A 12,408-nucleotide genomic window follows, 5' to 3' on the forward strand; every position below is an offset into this window, starting at 1 on the left:
TGTGAAATCGTCGCCCGAGGGCTAGCATATTCCCAGTGAGGTACATGCATGTGTGTGTGTTCCTTCCTCAGCACCACTCCTGCCCACACTCACTCAACTTGAGTTCAAAACATGAACACCTTTAATGTTAAATGCTTTTCTCAGCTGCTCTTGGCAAAGGGGTTCTTGGTGGGAGAAGACAACCAGGAAATTTTGGAGCATGCTGCCTCAGAGCTGCTGGACAGGGCTTCAGCAAGGTCTGGGAAGCTAAGGAGAGGGTGCCAAGAGGGAGGTGACGTCATGCACAAGGAAGATTATTCAGACCCATCCCCCCATCTCCTGCACCTGTACCATCTGGCCCCAGCTCCAAGGACTCTGAGTTCAGGTCAGCATGATGAGGGCGGTACCTCACTCATATACTGAAGTAAATTGGCTTTGGAAGCCATGTTGAGCACCTCATGACCATTTCCAACATTATGTCCATGGGAAAAGGCATTTCCAAAAATGAATCACAGAATTTTGGAATACCACTTCTCAGCAGGTTGCAGGCAACTGGGTTGGTGGGACAGTAACAAGGAGCTGCTCACAATGGACCATCTGCCATCATGGTCAACTTTTTCCTGACCACTGAATCAATTTTAGCTCAAAAGAAGAGGAAGAGGAAGGCAGAAGGAGGAGGAGGTGAGGGGAGAAATAATGGAGCGGGGAAGCATGCCGGCATAAGCAGGAAGGAGGGTGGAGCAGGAAGAGGGCAGAGGGAGAGGAAAGATGCTTTCTCATTAAGAAGGTACTTATGAGGAAGTCCAAAAAGGTGGCTGGATGAGTGTTTTTCTTTAAAAAAATAAAATAAATGGCTTTTCCCTACTCTAGAAACAGAAAACAGACATCAAAGAAAGCAAAACAACGAAAGTTTAAAATCCCATTAGCTGGAGGAGAGGCAGTGTGTATATAATAGAGAAAATTCATTTTTTATTCCTAATTCCTCAGAAGACAAAGATCAAAATTTACCATGTATATTATGAAGTACTTACTCCTCTGGTGATACAAAATAGCACCTCTTTCCAAAGAACGATCCCAAATAATTTTACTTCTGTCCATAATGAGTAGTACACAGCATCTTCAGACCATTTTAATTTAAAAGATGTAGTCACGCTCTGAGGTACAAAGATATTTTGAGGGACCCATAATAAGAGACTAAACCCCTGTGCCTAGAACTCAGGCTCAAAGCTGACATGTTCACCAAGCAGGGATTTCCTTAAGTCCCAGGTCAGGAAAGTGGGTACATTCATCTAACTTTTCATTTAGCTCAAAATGGACCTGCTGGTGGCAGCAGGACTTCAAACTCCATAGGCCAATTCTTCCTCTGCAGCCAGCAGTGTCCACATTTCCCCATTTTATAAGAAAGTCGGTCGTTTTGGATTAGAGGTCGGTCCTACTCCAGCCTGAGCTCATCTTAACCTACCTAATTACATCTTCAACACGCCTATTTACAAGTAAGGTCACAGTCTGAGGGAAGGGGGAGGGGTCAAGGCCATTAGTAAATCAATTTGGGGGGAAGCAATTCAACTCATAACAAAACTGAAGCCCTAGATTTATGGCGCAGCTGATAAGAGCTTGAGCATTCAACTGTTTTCTCTCTCAAAATGTCCAACTATAGAAGGACAGAAAAAATGCAATGATTACCTCCAGCTTGTCTTTGTTGTCTTAAACAGTGAAGGACTCACATCTCCTAGTTGTTACTATTACGCCACTGATATGGTCCAGGCTATTATTTGCTCATGAAGTCTTATGGGAATGAAGCTGAGGCAGGTTAGGGAGACCCAAGTGTGGAACAGCTCTGTGTGCCCCCAGAACACACAATGCCAGGGCTGATGGGTGAGCTTCATCACCCTGGAATGACTGCACATTAATTTGACAACACTAATAAGGGAACACAGCTCCAAATATTCTGAGAAATAGTTTCTTAGGAAATGTCAGCTGAGCCTTGAGTGGGAAAAGAGGAATGCTAGCTAGTACACTGGTTAATGGTAGGAGCTATTTCAGGACTATTTCATGGTTTTTTAATCATTCATTTGGTAAGTTTAAATATAGAGTATTAACATTAAAAAAAATACATTCGTGGCTCTTATTTTTTGATGAGAGGAAAGGGGCTAAATACAAAGTATACAGTCAACTTGGTTCACCATATGCTAGTATCAAGGTGTGCCCCATCCCGCCCAGAGTGATTTCCATCTACTTGCTCACCGAATTGCATGTTATTTTGTTCACTATCCTGCCGTTTCTAAGCAGAATGTTACAGAAATAGAAAAATTTTATAATTTGGGGAATAAGTTCAAAAATTTAAGTGTGAAAATCTATTCTATATTTGCTGTTCTTTGCCAACAAATGAACTTCACACCTAAAGAATAGTCAAGAAGCCACTCAGTATCTTTCTTATTGTCCTCCTGATGGGCTCCAAAATGAGGCAGAAGAAATCCAATCAGATCTGTCTGAGTGGGAATTTTCAAGCAAGCATCTCTTGCTGCCTTACAGATCCACCATAACAACCTATACAAACCGAAGATGCTTTTTAGCTACCTATCCATTGGCACTTTCTCTAAAGGGCAACAAAGTATAAAAATGCGAGGGCGCTCAGTGGCGAGGGGTACCAGAGTTCAAGCAGAGAGAACTGATATTTTAATACTCCCCTCTAAACTCAACATTCAGAAAACTAAGATGATGGCATCTGGTCCCATCACTTCATGGCAAATAGACGGAGAAACAGTGGCAGACTTTATTTTTCTGGGCTCCAAAACCACTGCAGATGGTGACTGCAGCCATGAAATTAAAAGACACTTGCTCTTTGGAAGAAAGGTTATGACCAACCTAGACAGCATATTAAAAAGCAGAGACATTACTTTGTCAACAGAAGTCCATATAGTCAAAGCTATTCATGGTTTTTCCAGTAGTCATTTATGGATGTGAGAGTTGGACTATAAAGAAAGCTAAGCGCCGAAGAATTGATGCTTTTGAAGTGTGGTGTTGGAGAAGACTCTTGAGAATCCCTTGGACTGCAAGGATATCCAACCAGTCCATCCTAAAGGAGATCAGTCCTCAGTATTCATTGGAAGGACTGATGCTGAAGCTGAAACTTCACCTGATATGAAGAACTGACTCATTTGAAAAGACTGTGATGCTGGGAAAGATTAAAGGTGGGAGGAGAAGGGGACGACAGAGGATGAGATGGTTGCATGGCATCACCGACTCAATGGACGTGAGTTTGAGTAAACTCTAGGAGTTGGTGATGGACACGGAGGCCTGGCATGCTGCAGTTCATGTGGTCGCAAAGAGTCAGACACAACTGAGCAACTGAACTGAACTGATTTGAAGAGTTAATGACTCAGCTATGTCTGGTTCTTTGAATACAAAATGAAAAATTACACCTACTTGTTGAATATACACATCATAGGGCTGATGATACTATCCTAAAACAACACAGATGTTCTAAAAATCTTCAGTGAACCTGAAGTATAGACTCAGGCTCAGTGTCTTTATGATTTTTCACTAATTTCAGGGATACAGGAGGAAACCCTAACATAGCTCTGGGCTCTTCTCTAATCTAGCAAATGAATATATGCCTTTAAGAAGGGTCTGACATAGAATATGTCATTTCTCCCAGTTATCAGTCCATAGAGAAAACAGAGAAGACCTGGTGGAGACATTCTTCCCAAAGCATTCTAGTCTCATTTATCCAAGGCATTTGCTACCATGTTTGAGAATGAGTGCCACACTGCAAAGACACTGAACGCATAAGAATACAACATCACCTGTGCAAAACCCTGCAAACTCACAAGCTGAGAATGGACCAGGGAGTTGAATTTACCTCTTATCACTTATTTGTATCCTAGTCCAGTACAGAGGCTTCATTGGACAACTGGGTTCAATGGCTGGCTTCCGAGGACACTGGCCAGAAGAAGGGCCAACTCCGAAGAAGAGTCCAGGCGGAGGTGGGGGTGCGAGTCCTGGGGGTGCTGGAGCAGGAGGAGGACCCCCGTTGTTGGGCAGAGGGAGAGAAGGAGGGGGAGGCAGGGGAGGAGGAGGAGGGGGAGGTCCAGCACTTGGAGGCAGAGGAGGTGGGGGAGGTGGTGGCGGTCCAGTATTCACAGGTGGCGGTGGAGGTGCTGGTGGCAAAGGTCCAAGTCCAGGTTGGAGGGGGGGCGGGGGAGGGATGGGTGCTGGTAGTGGTGGGGCAGGAGGAGGAGGGGGAGGGGAAGGAGTTGTTTTCTGCTGATTCAGTGAGCTGCCTTCCGCAGGTGGTACACAGGTGTCTTTGTTGTCATTTGGGGGAGAGAGTTGGCTTAAAGAGGAGATGTTCAGCTTTTTAGGTATTATTTGGTTACTTCTGGTTGTCTTGCCTTCACCTTCGCAGGGTTTGAGGAAAGTCTCTCTGTCTGTCTGGATGCACACATTTCTGAAAGTCTTTGGAGGGCAGTCATCATCCGTGGAGACACATACATCTCTCATCTCTTCGCATCCTCCTTGCCATTGGTGTTCTATCTCGTGTTTGAGATTCTCAATGGTTTCTTCTAGTCTTGCTGTTATTGCTGCATGCTCACCCCGGATGTGAAAGGCTTGAAGTTCAAACTGAGCCTGTAGAGATATCAATGGGAAAGGAAGCAAAAAATTTATAAAAGATCAATGATCAGAAATAAAATATTGAATAGCATCCCCATACCACCAAAGCATAAGGCCGCACAGATATGGAAAGACAAGACTCATTCTTCTGAGAATGAGTGTAAATTTCACCTTATGAATTTTCCCAGGATTTAAATAGCTGGAGTAAAGACATAATTTCATCCAATCTGAGCTCACAGGCAACAATAACCATGGATTAAGGATAAAAGTAAAACAGTCATCTAAGAACTTCTACTGGTTTTAATATCAAATGCAAAAGAAAACTTTTAATAAAGATTTGAACATGACTGAATATACCTTTCATTACTTTTGGTTTGAGAAAAAGAACAAAAAAGGTCTGGAGATCCTTTTGGCTAGGAGCTGATACTCTCACGGTCATCCATAGAATGTCTCCCCTCTGGAGTTTCCAAAACAACACAGCAGAAAGAAAAAACTCAGGAGGAAGTTATGATACATGTGCTCTTTTTTTTTTTTTTAAAGTTTCCTTATCAAAGCTGCCCATGATCAGTATTTGTGTCTGTTTATAATCATTCATAATATAGTAATTAAAAAAAAAACAATTTAAGTGCAAAGAAAATGAACCTATTAAGATACTCTATATTTTAAAGTATTTTATAGGATACCTGTCTTTTTAATGCTTATCTTTTCAGTTATGTCAATGCCTTGAATCCATTACTTTTCACTTACCAGCACAAACTAGCATACTCTTGGTTCTTAACTAGTCCATTTCCCAGCATTCGAAATTATTTAGTGTTTACAGTTAACTGGGATGCAATCATTTACAAGTTTATTAGTTTTTCTAAAATTCAATTTAATAGTAATTAAATATTTCTGGTGAACCTATTTAACTTCTTTCTTCCCCAATCAGACAGAAAACTCCAAAAGAAGAAATCAGGGCCAGTATCTGTGTCTTTATCTCTGTACCCCAGCAGCTAGAGAAGGAAATGGCAACCCACTCCAGTGTTCTTGCCTGGAGAATCCCAGGGACGGGGGAGCCTGGTGGGCTGCCGTCTATGGGGTCGCACAGAGTCGGACACGACTGAAGCGACTTAGCAGCAGCAGCAGCAGCAGCTAGAACAGCAAATACATGGTACTGATGAGATGGATGGATAAAAACCACTGTAATAGTTATATTCAGTCACTGTCCCAAGAGCCTTCATTATGGCTTATAAGATGTAGTCCACAAATATCTAGAACACCAAAGGATATAAAAGTACAGTTATATCTTACATTAAAAAGGTGAAGAAATATTTTCAATGGCCTAGTCTGTCAAGGTCATGACACAAGAAAAGGTGGCATTGTTTGGAACATTAGTTCTGAGTAAGCGTTACTGTTGCTAAGGATAATATTAGAGGAAGGAGATGAATAGATTTCTAATCATTCTTAAAAATTTCCAAACAATGCCATCTTTGTGGAGTCATAGGCATAAAACGAGGAAAGCTTCAGCAGTCAGGAGGAACAATGTACTACAAATACAAAAACAAAAATACAAATACAAATACAAAAGTCCATCCAATCTTTCATGAGTTCTACTATCTGAAAGGAACTTCACGCTTCATTCAACTATGTGATCAAGATCATCTTTGTTTGGACATCCTACCCATCTCCATCTCCCTCTCCCGCCTACCTCCACCCATATTTCAGCCCTGATTACCATCCTAAATTATCACCAATATTTAAATTTCATTTTAGTGCCTACTTTAGTTCTGCCATAGCAAACTAAATGTTGAATGTTGTTCCTAACTTGTTCACCTAAGAAGGTGAACAGTCAGATAATATTCATTCGTTATTTATTTGGCTGCACCGGGTCTTAGTTGTAGCATGTAGGATCTTTAGTTGTAGCACATGAACTCTTAGCTGTGGTATGTGGGATCTAGTTTCCTGACCAGGAATTGAACCCAGGCCCCCTTCATTGGGAGAGCAGAGTCTTAGCCACTAGACCACCAGGGAAGTCCCAACAGTCAGATAATGTTGATGAGCCAATACTTTTACACAATCTTCACCTTCTTAATAATATGAAAGAGTTACAAAGACAAGCTCCAAAAGGAAACTTTCTTCTCTCACACAACTGGATGATATCTACCCAAAGGTCCCCACCTCTCCCATTTCCCACCTCTCAACCAATGATCTTTTAAGTTGGCTGAATCTGGTGAACACATCTATACAGACCATTTTGATGGCTCTGTAATTCATCTGCTTAGTGTAGTGGGTAGGCTCCTCCAAATTGGCTAGGCTCCTTAACCTCTCTGAATATCATTTTTCTCATACAGACATTGGGGGTAATAACAGAACCTCACAAGGTTATGAGAAGTACATGAGTGAATATATGTAAAACCAGAGAGGAGTGTCTGGAACACCAGAGGAAATATAGAAGTTTGCTACAATGGTAGTATTAATGGTATTACTACCAATGGTGTTACTACTTATGGTAGTAATAATACAATGGTATTGTTTTGTCTCTTTGCTGCCTGACAGATCACGGAGGCCAGGGGCCATGTCATCTTGCTTTCAGCTCTCAGCACGTTTTCCAGCACCTTGCTCTATCCTTCTAAAGCAAAAAATAGATACAAAAATCCTCCTTTAATCTCTTCTAGCTGTTGCTCTTTCTTTTCTCACCCTCCCTCTTTTTCTTCAGAGTTTTTTTTTTTTTTTAAGAAAACACACAGCTCTTGCTTTATCTATTTTCTTATCCATGCTTCTTTCAACCAGTGACACCTTGATGCTAGCCCCACTATATTACTGAAACTCCATGATTTGAGTGTTACATTTGATCAGCATCTTTCAGTGATTTTGCCCTCTCGGCTGCACTGTTAAAGTTGACTGCTGCTTTGCCTTGAATTTCTATTTCCCTGATCGTCAAAATTCTCCACCCACCCCTATTTTCTTCCTATTTCTTGGCTCTCTGCAGTCAATCAGTGGACTCCTCTCCCTCCATTCATCCCTTAAATGTTGTTCCCCAGGCATGCTCCTTCCCATTTTACCTCACACTACACAATCTCTCTTGGTCACCCTGCATACTCATGAGGTAAATGACAGTCATTGACTCTATCGCAACTTCCAAACTGGTATCTTAAAACCATAATTCCAACTATCCTCTGAAACTGGTCTACCTGAATATTTTTAATCAGCCACCGCAGAGTCAGTATGTCTGAAAATGAAGTCATGATGTCAAAGCTTAGTCTCTTCGTCCTCTGAAATTCTTCTTTGCAATTAGTAGCATCAACATCCTCCCAATGATCTCTTTCATAAACCTGGATATCATGATAGATTCTTTGTTCTCTCTCATTCCTAACAGATTATCGATGAGTTTCATTAACTTCTCTGATTCATTCCTTACCTTCTACCCCCAATGCCTCAACTCTTCATTGGGTCTTAGTTACCTGGACAGTGACAAGAGTCATCTCAATAATATTCCTGATACTGGTTTAGACACATTCATTTTTAAAATTCATATCGTTATTCCTTAAAATCCCTTCAACAACTGGCCATTACTTATAAGCTAACATTAAATTTGTTTAACATGGCCACATTGAAAACTCTTCTGTGTTTGCCCATTTTGTCCACTCTTGGCTCCTGCCTCTTCTCCAAATATGCCCTAGATTCTAGTTCTATATAACTTCTCTCTCTCCCAGGACCATACTCATGCACCTGGCCTTTGTAAATACTGTCATCTCTTAACACCTCTTCTGTCTGCTGCAAACACCCAAGGTAAGGGGACAGATTATCAAACACAGATTCCATGGTGGCTTCCTCACAAACTGTACTTACTAATATAAAGAATAACCATGAAATTTCCATGTACTCCATATCAATATGCTCTAATAGCCCAAATAAAGAAACCAGTTACCTTTGTTCTTCCCTGCTTCACAACACGTTTTGATCATTTCAATTTCTTGTGCAGAAGCTCAACATGACATAGTAATTCAAAGTGATTAAATAATAAGCACCTTATTCATTCTCTATCTGTCCATATGTAATTGTCTTTAGTCACTCAGTTGTGTCCTACTCTTTGCTACCCCATGGACTGTAGCTCCTCTATCCATGGGATTTCCCAGGCAAGAATACTGGAGTGAGTTGCTTTTTGCTTCTCCAGGGATCTTCCCAACCCAGGGATCAAACTCATGTCTCCTGCATAGCAGGTGGATTCTTTACCACTGAGCCACCAGAGAAGCCCCTCCATATGTAATAGGGAGGAACAAATCTGACTCCATATTAGATCTGTTCCTTTTGCTTTAACCTGTGTCCTTTTTGCCTGTGCTTAGTCATGCTGGCTCTGTACCTTTTATAAAAGAATGTTGTCTATAGTCCGAAATATATAGGACAGCTTATTCTCAGGGATCTGACCTTCAAGAGTCCATTCATAAACAGAAAAAAACTTGCAGTAACAAAGAATAACATGTCTTGTTGGAGGTTTACAGGAACATTCCACCTAACAACTGATCATGCCCATCCCTCACCTTGCCTATAAGAGTGCTTTGCTGAAACCCTTTGGAGAATCCGGGGCTTTGGGGGCATGAGCTGCCTGTCTCCTTGCATGGTCCTGCATTAAACCTTTGATCTAAACATGTCTGGCCTCACTGTGTGCTGGGCACAGAAACTTGCATTCAGTAATACATATCCTATCAATTAGTTCAAATTGTTATTGGCTGTATTACAAATGGGGCTTTTCAGGTGGTGCCTGCCAATGCAGGAGATGCAAAAGATGCGGATTTGATCCCTGGGTCAGGAAGATCCCTTGGAGCAGGAAATGGAAATCCACTCAGTATTCTTACATAGAAAATTCTATAGACAAAGGAGCCTGGCAGACTATAGTATGAGGTCATGAAGCATTGGGCACGAATGAGCACGCAAGCACTATTACAAATAGGCATCTCAAATCTGTGCGTATTATAAATCAAGCCTTCGGGAAAAGTATCTTTTAACACTTTTTCACTCTACTTTCTGTGCCACTTTTACTTTGTACCTGGAAATCATATACTGTTTCCCGTCCTTTATCTACAGCCATAGCTAGAAGGACTGTTAATGATTTGATGAATCAAATACACAGAGTAGAATTTTCTGTTGAATAATCATGTACTCCCAGGCATGACCCTGAATATCTTTATGAAATGTCAAGTCCAGACCCTCACAGTCAAAATTACAGATAAGGATGGATCAAGGGAACATAACGCTTTTAAACCCTACTGACTCTCCTTTACTTTTGCACTGAATGTGCTGTTTGTACACGGTAGACAAAATGACTGCAAACCTTCCAATTATTTTAAAATAAATGTTCTTTAGGACACAGGAAGCATTACAAGTTTCCCTTTCCCCAACCTTCTCTGCTAAAAGTCTGTTGTTTTTCTGCATTTACCCTAACATCATTTGAAAGGAGGCAGGTCTAAGTTTTGACATCTTTCCAATCTCCCCTAAGTTTTATCTCCAAATTGCACCTGAATTTTTATCTATCTTCCATTATTTTTAACTTGATTGCTTCTACTACTTTCATTTTCAATCACATTCTCTTCCCACCTGCCATAGTCTATTAGTCTATATCCATTTTCTTCTAAGCAAGATGCAAATTCACAGTCTTTAAGAGAGCAATCCCAATTAAAACACTGTTCCAATCACCCTTTTCCTTGATTGATACTTTTTATCTGTTTAAGGTAATGGTTCTCAGGATGCTACCCATTAGAAATATCTAGAGAGCTTTGTAAAAAATTCTGATGGGGCCATCTCAAAAGATAATCATTCAATTGATCTGAGATGGTGCTGTTACACAGATGTCCTTAAAGCTCCCCCAAAGGGTTCCTGGGCAGCCAGAGCTGAAACCAGAAATAACTATTCTAAATCTTTATTCTGCTCCAAATATAGCTGAGATAGTATGGCATTACAATATTGGTGGAATTTTTTTGGCAATGACTTTTAACTTGGGTCATTGAAGAATCTCCAAAGGAATATGTGTTACTTGAAAAAGTCCCTTGGTAATTCTGATATATCCCCATAAAGAGACTATCCCTTCATTACCCATATTGAGAATAGTTATTTCATGCAGCAGATAAGCCTAAATTCTTTTCATGACACTCATGGCTCTTTAAAACCTGCCCTCTGCTTACTTTTGCAGATATTTCTTTATAGTTTCCCTATGGTGCACCAGTACAGATTCAAACATCCCATCAACTCCCACATCTTTATGCTTTTGCACATGCTGCTTCCTCTCTGTGAAACACCCTTTCTCTCCATTTTTGCCTAGTGAAAGCCCTGAAGGAAAACTCACTCCATTGCAACTGAACCTTCTGGCTTCAACTATTCTTGATTCTTCCTGACAAAAGTTTTCCTTTGACTCTGTTGCCAAAGAACTTCCTAGGTTCACATCACATTACAGTCACTTAGGTTTATCTTCTTTGCAAATCTAAAAGCTCCAGGCAGTTGGGGACCATGCCTTATTCATGCTTGAACTTTCAGAACACTGCGCACTACTTGGCTAGTGATCCTTAAATGCTTATTGAATTGAGTTATTTCTTTAGCTTTAAATATTAAGACTTCCTTGTACCTCTGTATTACCCAACCAACTAGACTCAAAAGCCTAAGGAAATGTAAAAACAGAGACATGTGGTCCCCTTCCTTCCCTGGTGGCTAAGACAGTAAAGAATCTGTCTGCAATGTGGGAGACTAGGGTTTGATCCCTGGGTTGGGAAGATCCCCTGGAGAAAGAAATAGCAACACACTCAGTACTCTTGCCTGGAGAATTCCAAGGACAGAGGAGCCTAGTGGGATACAGTCCATGGGTCTGCAAAAAAGTTGGACACGACTGAGTGACTAAAACAAGCACAACATAAACTATGAGATTTCATTGTTGTTATTACCTAGAAAATTCAAATAAAACCTCTAGATTTTTTTAAGTGTGGGTCTAAAAATTAATATTGATACTACTTAATTTTAACAATTCAAAATATTTAGGGTCAATAAGCATTCTCTTCACAATAAGCTTAACGGTTATTCCCATAAGTATAGTGAACTATGCAGTAGAATCCAACAGTATTTGTCATTCTAATCTGATTAGGAATTGGGCTCCAGGCAACTCCTGCAGTCTCCCCATGGACTGGTCCTCCCTTCCCCTACCAAATTCTCATTTTTAAAAAAATATCCTCCACATTACCACTGCTCAGAGATATCATCAAAGGAGCACACTGTCCTGAAACCCAAACAACAGAGGGAGATTTTGCTTGCCTGGCCCCCGCAAATATGTCTGTCAGAAAGAATTGGAAAAGTGCCTACTGATGAAAGACATCATGGTGGTACTGAGCACCGTGCAAAAATCACCCATTAACATTTTGTTGTTATGAACATCCTCTCCCAGTGGTGCTGCCAGGGGCCATTAAAAATTCAGGTTATCTGCTATACAATCTAAGTCAATTTTTCCCAGGGACTCTTGGAAATTCTACATTCTTCCAGGTTAGGGGAAGCAATTCCAAGGGACTGCACAGAAGCACAATGAAACTGCATCACTTCAGGCAAGTTCTAAGATAGTAGCCATTTCCACAGCCACAACTTCACCCTATCTCTTTCTCTTCAACTTTCCACAATACAGACAGTCCTGCTCATGAAAGCTGTATAAAGAGGCAAAGCACAGTATCATCTAAGCCATACAAAGAAAGAGTCCCAGCTCTCATGAATGCAAATCAACACGGGAGGTCAAGCAGACTCAGTACAGCTCTGAAACCATACCAGTGGTTCAGCCTGCAGTTCAGATAAAGTTGGGCATTACTTCTGAAA

At 41.0% G+C, this 12,408-nt stretch overlaps 1 protein-coding gene across 27 annotated transcripts in view; it reads right to left on the minus strand.

The window, feature by feature from the left end:
* The window catches only part of FMN1 (formin 1), a 497,211-nt gene that overhangs the window by 235,398 nt on the left and 249,405 nt on the right, over positions 1 to 12,408 (minus strand). For all 27 annotated transcript variants that reach the window (XR_015135041.1, XM_086322043.1, XM_086322036.1 and 24 more), the window contains one exon: positions 3,842 to 4,608. Coding sequence is in view for 26 of the 27 variants with exons in the window: in XM_086322043.1 (XP_086178169.1) it covers positions 3,842 to 4,608 (767 nt within the window). In the remaining variant the exon portion in view is untranslated. The remainder of the gene's footprint in view (positions 1 to 3,841; positions 4,609 to 12,408) is intronic.

This window comes from Bos grunniens, chromosome 10 (genome assembly GCF_055505025.1).
Source record: "Bos grunniens cultivar Pamir isolate PY7600 chromosome 10, Bosgru_T2T1.0, whole genome shotgun sequence".
NCBI classification, from domain to species: Eukaryota; Metazoa; Chordata; class Mammalia; order Artiodactyla; family Bovidae; genus Bos; species Bos grunniens.